Source organism: Mytilus galloprovincialis, chromosome 9 (genome assembly GCF_965363235.1).
Source record: "Mytilus galloprovincialis chromosome 9, xbMytGall1.hap1.1, whole genome shotgun sequence".
NCBI lineage: Eukaryota > Metazoa > Mollusca > Bivalvia > Mytilida > Mytilidae > Mytilus > Mytilus galloprovincialis.
In genome coordinates, this window is record NC_134846.1 from 1,960,112 (window position 1) to 1,981,025 (window position 20,914).

At 33.4% G+C, this 20,914-nt stretch overlaps 1 protein-coding gene across 1 annotated transcript; it reads left to right on the forward strand.

The window, feature by feature from the left end:
• The first annotated feature begins 4,877 nt into the window (after positions 1–4,877).
• Positions 4,878–7,470, forward strand: LOC143046580 (uncharacterized). Its single transcript, XM_076219737.1, has 3 exons — positions 4,878–5,167; positions 6,280–6,348; positions 6,955–7,470. Exons 1-3 carry the CDS (start codon positions 4,921–4,923, stop codon positions 7,422–7,424), a joined length of 786 nt encoding a protein of 261 aa, XP_076075852.1. The 5' UTR covers positions 4,878–4,920; the 3' UTR covers positions 7,425–7,470.
• The last annotated feature ends 13,444 nt before the right edge of the window (positions 7,471–20,914 follow it).

Consider the following 20,914-nt stretch of genomic DNA (forward strand, 5'->3'; position numbering starts at 1 on the left):
CTAATTCTCTTTATTTAAAAAAATACATTTAATACACGTATTGGTAACCGCACACGCTAACAAAACTAACCATCTTTGTTATGTAAAAGATTCTGAAAAAAATGTGAGGTATATTAAGATTAAGTGATGGTATATCTTACTCAGTTTGTTTTAAATGTTGCGTTTGAATGGTTCATTTTCATACTCAAACGCTTCCAATTGATTTAAAGATTTATTGATAGTGTATAATATAATAATAATAATCTTTATTTGTCATATAAGTAACATTATACTTGTGACATAAACAAAAATAATTATAAATTTTGTAAATTTTTCGATATTACAAAAATATTATTTTGTAAAAAGTGTTAACTTTCCTGAAGAAGACAAGCCCAGAAAAGCGCTTCGAAAGCATGCAATGTATAAAGTGTAGTCTTCATTTTTACTTTTTGATATGTTAACTTTATATTTGTGTGGCTGGGATACATGTAGAGCAAGCCTTACACTTACGGTTTATAAATTTAGACATGATGTTTCCCATCCTGCAGCTATCTCTTTCGTGGGGGTTACATTGTACCTTAAAATTCAAAAGGTGAACCCTACGGATTTACAATGTCGTGTTCCTATTAAGAATAAACAGTCAATGACATGTATATTCTGATAGATTATTCGAAATAATATACTACTAGTGTATGACACTATACGATTAAGTAAGTACGATTTCTAGTTTTTCTCTTCCCTTATTATTAACAATTTATTTTCTAAATTATTATAACCAGATAGTCCCCGAGGGTATCAAAAAAGCCCAGTAGCCAGTACTTTGATACTGGCAAGAAAACGGATTTTATGTTATTGAAATTTGCTGTAACAAAATTTTTGGAAATTACCGAAAATTAAGGAATTAATTCCCTCATGCAAAACTCTGATTCCTTGCCCGGCTTTGGCTATATACTTGTTGGTCCATTTCGTTTAAAGCACTACATCTTTTTCATAAACTTTGGATTATGAAATATTTTGAACTCGAACATCAGTGACGAGACATTGATTGTCGAAATGTGCATCTGCTGCAGAAAAAATGGTTCCGTTGATGTTATTGTAGTGACGTATCTTTACCATTTATTATGCAAATCCCATTTCCTTCTAAATGAACATAGAATGAATGATTATGGACCTTTAAAACAATCCAAATATATAAATTAAAGATGCGTTTGTGTTGTTTTGTTGCTGGTCTGGAAGACCAACAATGCACCCACATTTCTTCGAATTAAGTAATCCACGACTTAATACTGTCTGTTTGTCTTTTATGTCGGTATAGTGACTGTTGTGTTTTTGTTTTTGGTCAGTTGTACTTTCCATAACCTATTCTTATTATTATACAGAGATTTTAGTTAAGCCATAATGACATATTACACGGAATCTACGCACCATTATAGAGGAATTCATATTGTTATTATTTCGAATAAAAGTGTATAAATTGAGAATACATGAGGAAACAGTCTGACAATATAAATCAATATATCACTATGTGTCAAACATAGATGTATATGTATGTACCTGGTGTCCTTTGTGAAATTATTCAACTTTTGGATAGCTGTAATGCGAATTCGTCTTTATAGTAAATCTAGTGAAACTGTTACTTGTATCGCGCTGTCATTTATAAATATGAAATATTAACTGTTAAATAGATTTAAAAACATTAAAAAATTATTATGCTGTTTGAGACACAAAGAAAAAGTGATGAATTAACTTACAAAAAATTTGTTTTAAAACTTCATATGAAAAGAGTTTTATTCGTAAAAAGATTTCCTAAGGGAAATTACATTGTCGATATGAACAGAAATGCAACCTTAATAGAATATAATTTTGGTTATTGTTTTATTTGATCCATGTAATCATTGGCAATGAGTCATTTTGAAAACAAAATAGGATAAATCAGCACCTTCGGAAACAACATATGGATAAAAGTTGATATCTTACAATTATGTAATTTTTTTGTATCCTATCTGTCTTTCATGTAAAAATAAGTACTCATTATTTGCGTTAGGAATTGGAGACCATTACACAAACGCGAAAATTAAAAGCGGCGAAAATACTGTCTTAACAACAATATTTGATTAATGAATGTCTAACAGAGAGGCATTTCAGATAACGATCATTGTAAATGAACGCATTCAGGATATATCAGAAACTACAGATAAATAGTGTTAATACTCTCTATTAGGTCACGGTTGTCACATACAACTTCTTTGGAAATGTTTAACTAGGTTTGAAATAAAGCACTTGTATCCCCACTACAGTGAACTGGAAACAAAACTAGTTCTCTAAAAAGTTCACAAAAGCAACCAACATCATATACCCAATAGTGTTTGCGTAGATATAACGATTTAAAAGGTTTTCAAAACTTCTATATTGCTTAACATTAGAGAACATAATAATAAATTTTATTAAAGGGGCGTAAGCTACGATTTAGACAAAAAAATGAAATACAAATCTTACTGTTTTAAGTAGAAATAGAAAAAAGGCACAATTACTATACCGTTGTTCAATAGTCATAAATTTATTAAGCGCAAAACAAATCCGGGTCACAAATCAAAACAGATGGAAACGCTCAGACTATAAGAGGAAAATAACGGACCAACAGACTCTGAACAGCCACAAAAATAAATGCCAACATACATAGAAACAGACTTATTGACAACAATAGTCATATTCCTGACTTGGTATGGGACATTTTAAGAACAAATCGTTGATGTATTATTTAATTTTGATGCACGTGACTAATTCGACTTCATGTGAATCTGCATTCATATGAATTCAAATTTAACCCCCTTAGCTGGGGATCTGTTACATATATACTTGACGTGATATCGATCACCTATTAAAACATGTAAAAAGAAAAGAATGTCAACATTAATATTATAAAACAAGGGTGGACCATATCGTTTACTGATTCAATGCAAAAACAATTACCCCATTTCATAGATCCGTTAAAAAATAATAAACTTTTTGCGGCAAAAAGATACAAATTCTTTCCATCCAAGTCACAATTTGTAAAAAAAGTCAACTAATATTGGTAAAGGTACGGCCTTCAACACCGAGCCTTGGCTCACACTAAACAGCAAGCTAAAATCAAATGAAAAAAGGATCATTCTGTATATCAGATACTATCAGCAATCGGTGTGTGGAATGATTGAAATGTGTACATATTATACTGGCATATTTCATCTGAACGTGTCCTCATTTTCATTTTCACCCAAATAGCTATAAGTATAGTACATGTATAACAATTAACAATGCATGTTCTCGATACTATGTATCAGTATTTTGTGTTTATTTTATTCTAGACGCCATCTAATTAACCATCGGGACAACATCCGAACACTGCTGACAGTCATATACCCCGATACAAACATAAATTTATATATAAATGAATAGACAGCGACCACGTGCAATTGGATACATAAGTTAGTCTTCGTTTTTACATGTTCATCAATGATGCTTTTGTTGCACTTCGTTTTTTCTGTTGTTTAGTCTTTTTTTTTATTGTGGTTGGTGTGTTTCCCTCGGTTTTAGTTTGTAGCCCAGATTTGTTTTCTTCCTATCTATTTATGACTTTTGAACTGCGGCATAGCAATTTTTCTTCTATATAGGTGAGCCATGTCTGACTGATACGACTTAAAAAAGTATCCAATATACCAAAATGAAGACCTCTTTAAACTTATTTAGGAGTATTTCATGACAAAACATCCCAAATCATATTTCAAACCAAGACAATGAGGCCAACCACATTCGACATTTAACAGACAGCAAATGTGTAAAAGAAGGCATTTGCATATAAGGATGAAGTATCTAAGTCTTATTCCTTCTGAAATATAAGGCTTTATACATATATATTTTATGCTGTCACTGCCGCCAGATTGTAATACATAGGTCTTACATTCTGCTACTTTCGACTCATGCGAAACAAAAATATCTCATAAATATTGATTAGTATACTTTTGACATTCGAGATTGGTCATTTTATTTCAATTGGGGAAATGAAAGGTAAATTTGAAACTTTACTTATTTTTTAAGTCCTGACTTGCAAAAGCATAAATTAAAGACTTGCCTACCAAAGACATACATATTTCAAAACCCTTCCCTACAAATTTCTCAATACTTTTATACTACCCGTTTCTGAATTGACCCCGATATAGATTCAATGTAAGCTTATCGGCCCGAAACACTGGAAGAGTAGGGGGCCAATACAGATGATCAAAAATCATAAAAGAGCCCATACAGAAACAGCCAATTTATAGTACTTGTTTGTGTGATAAAAACTCTTCAGTAAAAGTAAGAAACGAACTGTTAAAACATTGAAGTATGGGACATCACATTTTAACTTGCCTCTTCCCAGTCAGGACGAACTGTTTCGTCAATAATATTTTTGAGATTTCGGTTTTCCTATCCCGGTACTTAATCTACCCTAAAATAAATGTAATCTATTTTATCTGGCAAACATAAAGTACTTGGCATGAATGTATTAGACATTATACCAGACCAGTATATAAGTTCAACATTTATAATCAAACATTTGCCACCAGAGTGGAAATCCTATACTGTCTTTCAGCCTTTTATGCAGTATTGGACCAGGCCGAAAAGTAATGAAAATGTGTAACACAGTGTTTAAAGTCAATCTATCTATTTATTTGTTTCCTCTCCACGTCATCAAATCAGTATGAAATGTGTGGTGTTTCAAGATAAAGTGAGACGTGAGAGTTTTGAACACATGTATATAGATTTTTGACTATCTGGTATATTATTCATGCTTGAAGAAATGATAAAATATCGTCAGTTCTGTACTTAATATCTATGTCAAAGATTAACCATTGAATAATACGTGCAAATAGTTATCGAGATAAGAAATCAATTGTTCGAAACTTTGACTGAACTGACATTGAAATGGCTTTCATAATTGTATTACAACTTCTTTTATATTTCAGCTTAGGTTTCATGGGCGAATCGAGTGAGAATAATGAAAGACATGGTTCAAAACGATTACTACTCAATGACCCAGATGCCATCAATAACAGATTAAACACATTAGAATTGTCCTTACAACAACAACAAGCAACGAATTTACAACAGCAGGCAAGAATCTCACAACAAGAGGCCACAATTCTTCAGCTTGTACAAAGAAACCCGCAAGGTAAGTTTGTACAAATGCTTTAACGCTGTACGCTGCACGAACTTTTGATGTATTTTCTAAGATTCAAAAATAATTGTGCCAGTTCTACGTTTTGAATCAAATGCATTCTGGTTGATATATTGAAAAGCGCATCATGCATCAAAGACTAAATTATCAATCGGTACACATCCAACATCCAATGGATTAAGTGTAAATACGTGGTTAACAGACGGAGAAGAACATGACATTGATCAATGCCAAGATGCAGGTATCGACAGATTGTAGATCCATGAATGTGTATAGGCAAATAACAATAACATCCAGTTTTCTTTTGATAAAATGATAACAAAATCGATATTAATACCAATAAAAACAATATTCAATGATCTAATTACAGTGTGGAATTTGTAACCTTTTAGTGTTGGTTTAATTAGAGAATTGATAATTTTACCAGTATCGTTTATAATTTTCCAGACACGGTAAAGAAAATTTCCGTAAAAATCAGGATGTGCTATCCTGTTTGAAATAAGCTTTCTTCAGGCACTACAAAACTTCAAAACCAAATCTTTATATCTAGGGAAAAATTTAGTTAAGGTTTTAAGTACTTTGTGGTAACGGATAATTTACCAGTAATACACAGATTACGTGCTTTAAAATAAAAAAAAAACCGTCCCAACAGACATGGGCATAGAGAACTAGTTGTGGAATATAAACACCGTAAGATGGTGCCAAAGGAACATCACAATCTAAAAGGAAAAATTAACAACAGGGAACTGGAAAATTGTCCCTCTTGTCGTAAATTTTAGTGTGGAGTTTTCCCATGTAAAGCCGAAATATCTAAATCTAGAAAAAGGACAGTTACTACTGTTTAAATTTGATTTATTTAAAGTAAGTTCTTTTGGGTAAATTTCTACAGTATTTGTAGAAAGTTCTTGATTATTTTACGAAAAAAACATCAAGATAACGGCAAGTATTGTTGAACTTATCAATTAAATACAATTTATACGGGTGTTTACTAAGTTTGGTCATACACTGTGAGTCATAATAGTACAAACACAAGTCTGCTATTACAGGGGCGCAACTATTGCCCATTGGAATACCTACAACCTGTCGATAAATACTGTTTGTTGCAGGTCATGGATCGACATTTGTTCGTTGGGGGAGGAGTCAGTGTCCATCACAAACAGAGCTTGTATATTCAGGTATATAACGTTATGAAGGCTATGCTTTTAATTTAGCATATTTATTATATATACAATATAAAGAACCAGGGTTATTATTCTATTAATATTTTAATTAATGTTATGAAGATTCAAGACAATATATATCTAAGTCCAACACAATGAATTTTTCAAGTGATAGTTATGCATATTTGAATATAGGATCCGACTGGAAGTAAGTTTCAATAACTTTTGTGGATCGTTCAAAGGTATCGAGCTACATTGAAAATCTAGTCATTTTAAACTTCACTCATAATTTAATCTAGTCTATCTGTTTTATCAAAATATAATGACAATTTTCATCATTCTATTTTTGAATTATAATTTTAGTTAACATGTTAATGATTTTAAAATCTTTGAACTATGTCTAGTGTTATATCTGTGTCATTGTAATGCAATGGCTCTGTCAAATGCATGGCTTTTTTTTTTTTTTTTTTAATAAATATAGAATATATTCTTGTCATGTTTTGATTTAATGTCTACATTTGATTTAACATTTCGCATTGATGACATAGTATGATTTGTTAAGCTGTTAATCTTTTTGCTATCAAGTTTCATATAATAATTGTATACTTTTTAACCAAAAAGGTTATGCTGCTGGTCAGGAATATTATTACGGGACTAGTCGTTTTGGTGGACCATCAAATATGCTTTGCCTTCCAAAAGATCCAGAATTGAGCAATCGGACAGGATCATCAAGTAGTCGTTTGTATGGTACAGAATTCGAAGGAAATCATTTTGCACCGGGTTCCGCAAACGAAGATGTCCCCTGTGCCCTCTGTCGCAGCAACGACACCTCTTCGTCGGTCATGATTCCTGGTAGAAAATCTTGCTACTCTGGATGGAAAAATGAGTACTTTGGTATTTTAGCGTCTGGTTGTTATAATTGCAAAGCTTCGTCGTATATTTGTGTGGATATGAATCCTGAGTTCATTTCAGGCGGAGAGAGAAATAATGATAATAATTTGTTGTATGCAACGAGCATGAAGTGTGGTTCCCTTCCGTGCCCACCGTACCACAATGATTTGGAAGTATACTGTGTTGTATGTTCAAAGTGAAGTTAGTTTGCTTACTTTTAATAAAGGTGACTTTATCTTACTAGCATCATTCGTATATGATTTTTGTTGTTGTATATATTTTGAAAAATATATAAGCCAGGAGACGAGGAATAACGCCAATGAGACAGTAACCTCTACTCTCCCTGACAAAAAAAAATCTTCAAGTGTCTTTGTCGAATGTCAAATTAGATAAATTAAGTTCAGAACAGTCACACTAATGCATTAGCTACATAAGCAGTCGTTATTGCAAATGAAAATACGTTTTAGACCAGTAGATATTTCATTGTACGATTCATTCTAAAAATTACTGTTAAACTCTCTGTATTCCAGCTGATCATATTACACTGCACGACTATAAATTCAATGTGTATTAAATCAAAAGAAAACTGAGGTTTATGATTTTTTTCGAAATACTTGTTGTTTGATTGCTGTTTCATTGCCTTTTTCTTTTCTTTGTTTAGACATACAAGTAAATTCATTACTGTTTTATCACTACTTGAAGACAGAATCAGTTTTATTTACAACTACTATGCAGGACAATTTAGTACATTATCTTAAAATCAAGAATATGATGGTCTTCAAACAATCTGTACTCGATTTCTTTTAACAACTGGTTGAACCCTTTTCGCTGTTGTGCCAGATAAATGACAACCAGACTGGCTATGCAGTGCGGACTTTGCTCGTAATTGAAGGCCGTACAGTGAAATGTAAGTGATAATTTCTAAGTCATTTTTGTCTTCTGTTGAGAGTTGTCTCGTTGGCAATCATGCCACATCATTTTAGATTATACCTTGAGTGTGATTTTTTCTTTGTTGTTAGCCAGGATAGTCTGTACATCTTTTTTTGTATTTGTGTTGCGTTTGTTGGTGATTGTAGCTTTCAATGGGAGATGAAGGGTTTCTGTGTTTTATGGCTTGTGTGTAGTTGTGTTACCTGTAAAATTTAAAAAAAAAAACATTCACAAAAATGATACATATTAATCAATCTTTAAAAAGCTGATCAGGATAAGTTACATGGTGCCTTTTTAATTTGAACTTCGAATTTACTCATAAAAGAGTTCAATTTGTTTTTGTAATAATTGCAGCTTTCTGTTTTAAGTAAGGGCTATTAAGGTTGAATGGTGTTTTTGTGTCATTTAGTGTAAATGGATGGTCGGCTATATATTCTCATAATTTCCAAATACATTTTATACACCTATTCAAAATAACCTACGTCTATTGTTTATATGCAAAAAAAAACCAAAAAAAACCCAAGCAATCTCATTAATGAAAAAAGATGATAAAAAGAGACTATGATTGTTTAAGCTAAAATGATATTATATACTAATCAACAAAAGAAACGATACAAGGCAATGTATTTTCCATATATAATAAAATTGGATACACTATACCGAGGTATATAATTGCCCTATTGGTATAATTTTACAGAGTATTTTCTCTTCAAAGCCATTGATTTCTGGCAAAAATTGGAACAATTTTCTAGAAATTCCAATATCGATGTAAGAACTTTAAATTTTTAAACTTGAACAGGGTCTGATAAAATTTTTGAATGCCCTTTGTAGATATTTGAACACTTAATTCTCATTATCGAAATTAAGTACCGACTTTTGTCATCATTTTTCGCAAAATAAATTTGACTCCTGTGTCTAATAGCTCGGTATTTCGTAACTTTCCATTCTAATCAAATTCTTTCACAGTGGATTGCATTGAGTGTGTAGGTAAAGGTATATCTTCGGTTAGCTTGATTGCTAGCTGAACGGTGAAGTCAACTTTAGTTTAGGTAAACTACCCTCCTTTAAGAGTAGACTAGTCCGACATATAACAAATATTTCTCTGTAGGAGAAGGCTACTTCGAAAGGAGGGTAGTATACCTTACCCAGTAATGAAGTCACGGATCAGCTAGCAAGCTTAAGCAAGCTAACCAAATATATTACTTTTACCCCACCTTTACCTTTACCTACACACTCAATGTAATCGGTTGTCACCAAATGCATTTGCTTTGTAAATTAATGTTTTTCATATGATAATTTTACATTTTCCTTTTTATAATACATTTATAATAAAATGTAGTTCAAACTTGCCAGTGGGTCGATGCCACTGCTGGTGGAGATTTATTTCCCCGAGTGTTTCACCAGCCCAATAGTCAGCATTTCTGTGTTGACCTGAGTTATCATTGATATGTTCATAATTATAAATTAACTGTTAACAAAACTTAAATTTTTTGAAAAACTAAGCGTTTTCTACCTCAGGAATATATTACCGTAGCTGTATTTGGCAACACTTTTAGGAATTTTTGGTTCTCAGTGCTCTTCAACATCGTTCTTTATTTGGCCTTTAAAACATTTTTTGATTCGAGCGTTACTGATGAGTCTTTTGTAGACGAAACGCGCGTCTGGCGTAAATATAAAATTTTAATCCTGGTATATATGATGAGTTTATTTGCAACCACTAAGTTGATGCCACTGCTGGTGGAGATTTATTTCCTCGAGGGTATCACCAGCCCAGTAGTCAGCACTTCTGTGTTGACTTGAGTTATCATTGATCTGTTAATAATTATAAATTAACTGTTAATGCGGGGTTCACACATTGCCGATTATTGCTCCCGTTTGAGATCAGACAGCGATACGACACGAAAAGTGAAAAAGCCGGATTAGTACCCTCAATTATCTGGAATGTCCTATTATTGTCTGAACGCAGTCGTTTTAGTTCGTAACAGATTCCTTGTCGGGAAGGGTCCGAATAGTTCGACAAAGCACCACGACAGTTAGGTGCGTCCCGTAACATTCAGGGCCGATTTTGTCTAGTCGGATTACAATCGTGCCTATGACGTGACAGATTCTGCTGTATCGGATCGAATTCCTAACAATGTTCTGCGTATTCGGGAAGGTGTCCTGTGGAACGGGAATGATCTGGAAAAAATTTTCATTGCTGTTTTTCTGCCGATTGAGTCCAGATTGCATCCAGATCTTGTCGATTGCGAACCGTTTTTGCCGTAACCGTGCCGAAACAGTCCCGTTGTTAATTCTAAATTCGTCAATGATACCCACGTCAGAGTCCCGACAATTACAGAATACAATACGACTGAGACCAGGCAAAGCCGTTTGCAATGCGATAGAGCGGACCGTGATAGGATTACGTTCCGACAGTACCTGATCATCCCGAGTATGCCAACAGTTTTCAAACGGATAACTTCCGTCAGCGTCGGTTCATTGTCTTGTCACTATCTAATCTCTGTTGGAGTACATTCGGTAGAATCGGGACGCAGTCGTAACAGACTCGGTCAAATTTTACCTGGCGAAAAAGACAAATCGGACTAGAAGCGGACTTAGAACGGGATTATCGGGATAAATTCGCTTGGAAACGGTTGAATATCGACGCTTCCTGAACAATATCTGATTGTTGTCGTGATTATTTTTTTTTTTTTAATTTTAATTAAAGTTTGAATTTCCATCTACGATTCATAGGATCTTGATCAGACTTTTAATAAATTTTAATCGGGAATGGTCTTGTCAAGGACGGCAGAAAAAATTGTGAATGTGTGACACCAGCTTAACAAAACTTTAAATTTTGAAAAAATTAAGCGTTTTGTACCTCAGGAATAGATTACCTTAGCTGTAATTGGCAACACTTTTATGAATGTTTGGTCCTCAGTGCTCTTCAACATTTTACTTTATTTGGCCTTTAAAACATTTTTTGATTCGAGCGTCACTGATGATTCTTTTGCAGACGAAACGCGCGTCTGGTGTAAATATAAAATTTTAATCCTGGTATCTATGATGAGTTTATTTGTATACCGTTTCTTTTGTTGACTAGTATATGTTACTTGTAACTGATCAAATTAAATTTATCTCTGTTGTTTTTTTGTTTTTGTTATTATTTTTGTTGATGTAGTTAAAAAGATAATGTTGTATTTGATATCTCTATTTGTGTGGTTCAATGCTACATGTACGAGGCGCCGAATGGGACTCTTGTGGTTTTGTACAAAATTCAATTCTGTCATAACAAAATCATTTTTGTCTTACAAAACTATGTGCTACAGACTTGTTTTGTGAGAACTTCAATTTTGTGATGACAAAATTCATTTGTGTAGACAAAATTCATTTTTGTCATGACAAAATTCATTTTTGTAGACAAAATTCATATTTGTCATGACAAAAGTCAATTTTGTCTAAAAGGTATGCAAATATAAACATATTTGCATACAAAATTGACTTTTGTTACCTGATATGGAAATTAAATCACAAAAGTCAATTGTTTGAGGTAAGATTCAATTTTGTGAGACAAAATTAACTTTTGTGAGACAAAATTGACTTTTGTGAGACAAAATTCAAATTTGTGAGACAAAATTCAATTTTGTCAATTTTGTTGAGACAAAAGTCAATTTTGTTAATTTTGTTGAGACAAAAGTCAATTCTGTCAATTTTGTTGAGACAAAAATCAATTTTGTTGAGACAAAAGTCAATTTTGTTAATTTTGTTGAGACAAAAGTCAATTTTGTTAATTTTGTTGAGACAAAAGTCAATTTTGTCAATTTTGTTGAGACAAAATTCATTTTTGTCAATTTTGTGTAACAAAAGTCGATTTTGTATGCAAATTAGTTTACAGAAACCAAACTAAACTAATTTGAATACAAAATTGACTTTTGTCGCCCAATTTTCAAATTAGGTAACAAAGTTCAAGTCTGTGTAACAAAAATGAATTTTGTCATGACAAAAGTGACTTTTGTCCGCTGATAGATAATTTTGTATGACAAAATTTTTAATTTGTAGTATGATACAAATTTTGTTAAACTGAACTTATTTTTGTTGAACAAAAGTCACTTTTGTCCGTACAAAATTGAATTTTGAGTACAAAACCACAAGAGTCCCATTCGGCGCCCCGTAACATGCAGATCATGCTTACCACTTACGGTTTTGGAATTTAGAAATGGTGCTTCCCATCCTGCATTTATCTTTTTATGTGGATTATATGTCCCTTCAATTTAAAAGTATTAGCTTTAAGTAATCATGCGTGATGCCGTGTACCTATTAGATGATTATAATTGTGTACGTAAATTTACTACTTACTTTCTGGAATTTTGGGCCCTTAGTACTCTTCAACTTTGTACATGGTTTGGCTTTCTAACTATTTATTTTATCTCAGCGTCATGGATGAGTCTTATATAAACAAAACGCGCATCTGGCGTATCAACATATAAACCTGGTACATTTTATAACTAATTAAAACTATGGAACAACTGTGCTTGTAAATAAATCCAATGTTTTATGTTTCATTGCAGATGACCATGGTCATTATTTAACATAGACTTTATGCTTTATGTCTATAGATAATTCCGGATTCTTTTATTGATATAACATGTGGTATGGTTGTCAATAAGACAACTATCCACCAAAGTTGAGATGATGTGGATGTAAACACCTGTAGACAACCGTACAGCGAGATCATGAGAATAATCCGTAATATACACAGCTATTAAAAATGAAACAACACGTTATCAATTTAACGCTTTTCCGTATTTACCTTCAACATGAACACCCAAAGCCCCGACATGAAAAATATGAAACAATTCAATAACGAAGCTAACAGCCTAACCTATAACAAATCTTAAACAATTTACGAATTACAAATATGACAGATAAGTTTGAAGCTGTTTAAAGAAAACCATATGCAAATTTGAAAATTATTATTATTTACTGACTTTCGTATAGACGATGTCACCTGTTTAGATATTTTGAAGAAGAGACAATCAAACCTTTCAACTGGAAAAGATAGACTATGTCAAACAATGGAAAGCATTAAAATGCCCAAGATATATGAATTTGTGTTTTTGACCAATGATGTTGTAAAGTAAATAAAATGGAAGATTGGAAAATCTGTGCTCAGAATTTTTTCTGATTCAATCAAAATAGAAAGGTATATCATGATGGCTTGTTTAATGTTATATATTTTTTTCTGTTCACTGGTTTAGTTATGTCACCCCTTTGAAAAAGGGGGGATATTATGTTATTCTACGATGTTTTTCTTCCACAATTTTTGTCCAGCCGAGTTCCGTTGGAATGTTTAAGATAGCTGCTGTTACCATGGAGATAACACTAAAAGTGCACATGGGACCCATATGGAAAAAACGTCAAAGTAAAATTTTCGTACAAATTTTAAGCTCATTCCCGGTTAAATGCTACGGTATTGTCATCTGTCTTTGAAATTTTCAAAATGGCCGCCTTTGCCAGGGAAATTAACAGCTAAAAAAAACCAAAAAAAAAAAACCTCGAAAATTTGAAACAAAATTCTTTGATTTGGACTATGTGCAAAACATCTTCTAGAATATCCTAGAAGAAAACGAATATATAATTTAACGTGCTTCTTTCTATTCTATACAAAAACCGTGCTCTGAAGAGAAAATCGCCACTGAGAGAGAGAAAAACACGAAGAGTACACATAATTGACAATTCTGCACTTGCATTAAAGTACACATCCGTTAATTGAACACCTGCAAAAATATACACATTAGCTGAAATCAATCGATGAGCGTGTAATTAAATTGTACTAGATAAGATATATGTATCGTGTGATACTCGAGCTATTGAAGAACAAAATGAACAGTTAGTATGCCGCTCCGTCAATATATACACATGTTGTCTGTTCCGAGGTCCTCTATAAAAAGACTAGTTATGTCCTAAGTCCACGATAATATATGTGTCTAATTTAAGATTTTAAAGAGTTCCCCAACTATATATAGACATCACTCTTATTCTACGAGAAGAGAAAAAAAGGGGGGGGGTCAAGGACATGTATACTAGACGTGCCATGTGACTTTGGTACACTCAAACTGGTTGTTGCTACTGTCACAATGTCCAGAACGGGGTGACATCCTCCGCTATTGCTTGCAATGGCAAATCTAGTTTAAATTGGTTTTCTCTGTTAAGTTGTTTCACATTTCATAACATAGCAAATTTACCTGATATTAGGATATCGGTATTTAGTCGGATCTTAACTTGTACATGTGATTTGTTACAAACCGGTATTTTTAAAAATAAACTAACAAATGTCGAAATGTTCAGGATTTAATTAAATCTGTATTTGGGTAAGGTGATGCAAACATACTATTTTTATTGCGTCTAACACTTTGAGAATCAAATAATCTTTTACTACTTTATTAAAATATTGTGTAAAACGTTAATTGTGAGCTATGAGGAAGTTTTAAAAAATTTCAAAGAAATATTGGTTAGCTTTCATTCGTCTTCACATCCTATAGATTAACAACTTTTGGTTTTATTTATAATTTAGAATCTTCATTGAAGATGGAGCACGAATGCACAGTTAATTAATAATATTGATGTGCCATTTGTATGCTAGAGTGACATTCCTTTGTATTATGTGCCGATTCGGAAAAAGATATGCCAGTATTCTCTCCCTTTAACATGTTCATTATTTTATAATTAAGAATAGGTTTCTGATATAATTTTGAATACTTACAAAATGTATCAATTCAATATATTTCAGTTTTTGTTATTGGTGTATCAAAAACATTGATGTACGAATATAATTTTATAAATTTGAAATGTTTAAAATGATTACATACCAATATAAAGTACCGTTTATCATTTCTGAATAGGACTATAAATGAAAGACGAATTTTCTATTTTCCTTTAATGATAGATTGATTGGAAAATTCAAAAATTTGTAAACAAGTTAAAATTTTATGAATAAATTATACCTACCTGACATATGTCCGTTAGGATTTCTTTCTCTCGTTGGTATTTTACTCGCCCCCCACCGGAAGTTAAAAACTAGTACTCATGTGTACTGTTATGACTTCCGGTCCAGGTAAACGAGATCAGTTTTCACACGGCGCTTGCAAGACACCGCGTATCAAACTTCTCATTTACGGGGAGGTAGGATGGTCTGACATATGTCAGGTAGGTATACTTTATTCATAAAATTTTAACTTGTTTACAAATTTTTGAATTTTAATTTCATAAATTAAAACCCTACCTGACATATGTCCGTTAGGATTATTTCTGATTCCAAAGCAATCCCTTTCTGGATGTGGGTGAATAGAAGTTTGCCTCTATAGATCTTTGGGAATAATTTTCCTCTTCTTCACATCAGTTCATTTTATATATGTACAAACATCTTTTTGTAGTTTTTAAAGTTTTATTAATTTTTTTTAAATTTTTTTCTGCATTTTTTATAAAAATGTCTCCCACAACTTCATGTTGTAATTATTTTCTACATACAGTTAAAATATACCACTGTTAATATTTACACACAAAACTAAAACATTTTCTCCACCAAACTCGTCGGGAAAGTATTCAAATGTTTAAAAAATCCACCTGTACATCTTTTAATAAAAAATCACAACAGTGTCGGCTTGACTTCAATCTGCACTATCTAAAATGTCTTTCATTTTAGCTCCTTTGAAAAGAGCCAAGGAAGGTCCAATTGACCTAGTAGAATGTCCTTTCACTGAAGGAATATCTTTCTTCTGTTTCTTATATGCATGTTTAATTCTCTTGAATTGAATTTTAAATGTGCGTATTGTTATACATTTACTTTTCTACATTGGCTAGAGGTTTAGGGGGGGGGGGGTTGAGATCTCATAAACATGTTTAACCCCGCCGCATTTTTGCGCCTGTCCCAAGTCAGGAGCCTCTGGCTTTTGTAAGTCTTGTGTTTTTTTAATTTTAGTTTCTTGTGTACAATTCAGAAATTAGTATGGCGTTCATTATCACTGAACTAGTATATATTTGTTTAGGGCCAGCTGAAGGACGCCTCCGGGTGCGGGAATGTCTCGCTACATTGAAGACCTGTTAGTGACCTTCGGCTGTTGTTTTTTCTATGGTCGGGTTGTTGTCTCTTTGACACATTCCCCATTTCCATTCTCAATTTTATTTATCACTTTAACTAACCAACTTGAAATAGTTTGTGAAGACACTGGTCTATGTGGTTTATTTACAGTTAAAAACAATTTCTGTTCATCTTTGCCATTCTTGTCTCTTAAATCCTCTGTATTATCAAATAATGTGTCAAAGCCCTCCTAGATTCTAATAATCTGTTGTTCTCAAAAGCTGGAACAAAAATAGTTGGACTTTGATCAGAAATTCTATCTTGTTTTGACAAACCATGACGTAAAAAAGTTACCACTTTTTTCTGAACATTAACTGAACCTTCACCAATACTCAAAGATTGCAACTCCCCACATCTTCTAAAAGTAGTAATTGCAATAAGAAAAATTGTTTTCCAAGTTATATATTTCAAACTAGCTTTTTTCATTGGTTCAAAAGGTTCTTTCTTTAATAAGTCTAAGACCAAAGGTAAATCCCACTCGGGTACAAGTTTTTGTTTAGGCGGTCTCGTATTAAAAATCCCTTTCAGTAATCTTATAATGTAAGGGTGCTGACCAACAGGGATGTTTTCAATAGGATATAATACTGAAGACAGCATAGACCTGTAACCTGCAATTGTCCTATACTGTAAACCTTTGTCAAATAAATGTGTTAAAACATTTGCATACTTTTCTAAAGAAGCTGTATAGGAATCGATATCCTGTTCAGAACACCAGCTATTGTATCTTCTAAATTTAGCTTTGTAATCCTTTTGAGTACCTGCCCGCCAAGATGCTGACAAGAGTTTCCTAGCGTTTTCAGAAAAAACCTTTTGTTTTGAGCTGCTGGTCGATAGTAGCCATGCAGTTAACTGAAACACTTCTGGGTTCGGATGTGCCACTTTTCTCTTGCCCTGAACCAGCAGATTTTCTACTAGTGGAAGTTTTAGAGGACAAGCTACTAGTAGTTGTAACAACTGGGGATACCAAAGTTGTCTTGGCCAATGTGGAGCTATCAGTATTATCTCGAACTGAAATTTTTGCATGTGCTGTAAAATTTTTGGAATTAGTGCAAAGGGGGGGGGGGGAATGCATAGGCAAACATTTTGTTCCATTCTATGGACAGATCATCCTAATGCTTGTGGGTGATTCATCCATGAGCAAAACACAACTGTTTTTTTGTTTTCGTTTGTCGCAAAAAGATCGATTGTTGGATGCCCCCAATTTTGAAAAAATTGATGCACAACTGAATTGTCCAATTCCCACTCTGTTGCCCGAATTTTTATCCGACTCAATTGATCTGCTAACACATTGTTTACTCCCGCAATGTGTGCTGCTTTCAGATAAATTTTGTTTTCTAGGGCAAACATCCATAAATCCCAAGTCCGTTGACATAGCTGAAGTGACCGAGTCCCTCCTTGTATTGGACTACCGTAACATTGTCTGACCGAATCAAAACTAGTTTGTTTTTCAAAAATTTCTGAAATTTCTTCACAGTCAGAAAAACTGCTTCCAATTCTAGAATGTTTATATGTAACAGTTTTTGCTCCTCTGTCCAAAGACCCTGAGCTGTTAGATTGTTCATGTGACCCCCCCCCCCCCCCAACCTGACTTGGAGGCATCCGTCGTGATCATAACTGAGGTCTGATTTTGTTTGAAAGATCTTCCCTGCATAATGTTTGCTGAAGACAACCACCATTTCAAATTTTTAGGTTTGGAGTACATTGAATTTGAAAATCCAAACTCATTTTTGATGGGTTCCAATTTCGAAGTAAATTTAATTGGACAGGCCTCATAAATAACCTGGCATTCGGGATCAACTCTAGACAAGATGCCATTTTCCCCAATACTTCCATGTAATGTCTGGCTATTACCATTCCATTCATTACTTTTTGTACTGATAAAAATAGACTCTGTATCCTGTCCTGAGTTGGTAATATCAAACCTTGATCGAACTTGAACACCGCTCCCAAATAAGTGATTGTTTGATTTGGTATCAAACTGGACTTTTCGTGATTGATTAAAAAGCCTAGTCGAACAAGGAGATTCAACGTGATTTCTCGATCTATTACAAGTTTTTGTTGAAACTGATTGACACACATCCAATCGTCTAGATATACTGCTAGACGTATGTTTTGCTTTCTTAAATGGGCAGCAACTACTGACACCACCTTCGTAAAAACTCGTGGTGATGATGTTGGGCAAAAACAAAGGGCTTTGAACTGGTAAACTTGACCTTGAACAGAAAATCTGAGGTATTACTTGTGATTTTTGAATACTTTTATATGCAAATAAGCGTCTTTTAAATCCAGACTTATTGCCCAATCTCCTTGTTTTACTAAGTTTAACACTCTTGAAATTGTGTCCATTTTGAAGTGTTGCTTCCGAAGATACTGATTCAGTGGTTTGAAATTTATAACCGGTCTCATTTGTCCATTCTTTTTTGGAACTAGAAATAATGTACTGTAAAAACCTGGCATTCTTTCTTTGACTGGTACTTTTTCTATAGCCCCTTATTCCAAAAGAGAATTTATTTCTAAATTTAAATTTTTGTACTGACTACTGTCTTTTTTATTCCCTGAAAAGGAGGTTTTTGCAGAAACTCCAGTTTGTAACCGTCTTTGATTATTGACAGAACCCACTGATCCTGAGTTATCTGCTCCCATTCTTGTAAAAAATGTGTTAACCGCCCCCGACCGGTATGTGTATCTTCGGAAACTTCACTTTTCTCAACTTGTCATCTAAAGTGTCCTAAGGTTTTTCATCCTCTACAGTTACTAGCCCCTCTTTTAAACTTAGGGATCCGAAAATGTGGAACTTCATTTTTAGTCTCACTATGCCCAACTTTTTTCTCAAACTGTCTACGATTAAAATTTGGCTTATTTGAATAACCAGAACGATCTGATGTCTCTGTTTTGTCCTTTACCACATAAGGTTTCTTAGAACCAGAGGCTTCTGAAGAAGACACAGTCTTTCTCTTACCCAAATAGGACTTTTAAACACTAATGTCTGGTAGTAAGTCGTCCAGAGCTTTACTTTTCTCTTTACGAGTCTTGAGAAATTTTTCAAAGTCAGATCCAAACACATCATCAGCTGATAATGGTAAATCAGACAAGTCTCTAGCCTCATCAATTTCATATAAACCTGTATCAGTCATAGCTACTTGCCTTCGTACAATGTGATGAAAAGTACCTGTACGCCCCACTTGATCTAAGCTTTTAGTGGACATGGCAAATACATCTCTAACTTGTTGTATTGCTTTATCAGAATCTACGTTGTCTGACTGTAAGGTTTGCATTAGCGCACCCAAACCTTTTTGCATATACATATGCATAACAATACCCATGTAGGCAGCTTGTTGACCTCTGTAAGCTATTTTTCAATCATTTTACTTGGTTGACTGAATAAACATTTACCACCTTTTGTAACTGAAGCTTTCTTGCCATGTTTTTTAATCACACATCTACTTATTAAATCATCAATAGTAGGAACCAGTAAAAATATTTCAGTATCTTCATGTACTGGAAAATCATCTTTGTTTTCTTCAGCAAAAGCTGAGACTCAATTAGGATGTTCAGCTCTCCAACTATTTAACAATACCTGCTTTTGTGCCTCGTCAAATTCCAATGCCCATTTTCTTTTCAGACTTTTTTGTCAAGGCATCATCCCCAAAGAGATCAAACAAACACTTTTTGGTCTCTACGGACAAGTGTTCTTCATCAGAGGACTTTGTGTCCCACTCATTGTCACTTTCACCTAATATTTCATCGTCCCTTGGTCTGATTGAAACATTGTCATCAGAATTTTCGTTTTCTGACAATTCCCGTCGCAAACTTTGTGTTTGCTCACGACCTTCAAGTTGTCTTTGTGACGAACCTTTTGCCTCAGAATAGTTGTCGCCATTTTCGGCACAATTCCTGGCTTGAAACAATGTTATTAAAGTATCAAATTTATCATTAAAATTGTCCAACTTACTATTCATTTTCTCTTCAAGAATGTCATATCTACTTCTCCACTTTTTCTTCGTCTTTGAACTTGAAAAACTGGTTTTTCTAATGCCAATGGCGGTTCCCGCGCCATTAACACTTCTCTCATCTCATGGTTCATCCACATGCTCACTAGTACTGTCGCTATTCATTATAACTACAGTATATATATGTTTTATATACCACGCTGAAAAACACGACCGTCTTTCAAGCGCCGAGAAAGAAAACTGATCTCGTTTACCTGGACCGGAAGTCATAACAGTACACCTGAGTGGTAGTTTTTAACTTCCAGTGGAGAGCGAGTTAAATACCAACGAGAGAAAGAAATCCTAACGGACATATGTCAGGTAGGTTTTTAATTTATGAAATTAAAATTAACCAGAGTTATCTAATATCAATCACAGAGAGGGACTAGCCAGCAATTTTTAATTGTAGCTTATTTAACGTTTAAACACTTTTCCACTATAAACGAATGTTACTTTATACAAATATAAGGACTTTGTTAGCTAAATCTACAAATTTTATTAGATATTATGAATTTTTATTACAATAGATTAACAATTTATCAATCAATCAGTTAGGCAAACTATACAAAAGGAAATAACATTTATAAATTTGTTTTTTTTCTCTTCTTTTTGCGATTGATTTATTTTCCTATTTAAATCAAATTGCAGAATTTTA

Excerpts from the sequence above, each read along its gene's own strand:
- LOC143046580 (XM_076219737.1), top strand. The coding sequence starts at position 4,921 with ATGGCTTTCATAATTGTATTACAACTTCTTTTATATTTCAGCTTAGGT. Across the intron at positions 5,168-6,279 it reads TGTACAAAGAAACCCGCAAG|GTCATGGATCGACATTTGTT; the intron begins GTAAGTTTGTAC and ends TGTTTGTTGCAG. Across the intron at positions 6,349-6,954 it reads AACAGAGCTTGTATATTCAG|GTTATGCTGCTGGTCAGGAA; the intron begins GTATATAACGTT and ends TTAACCAAAAAG.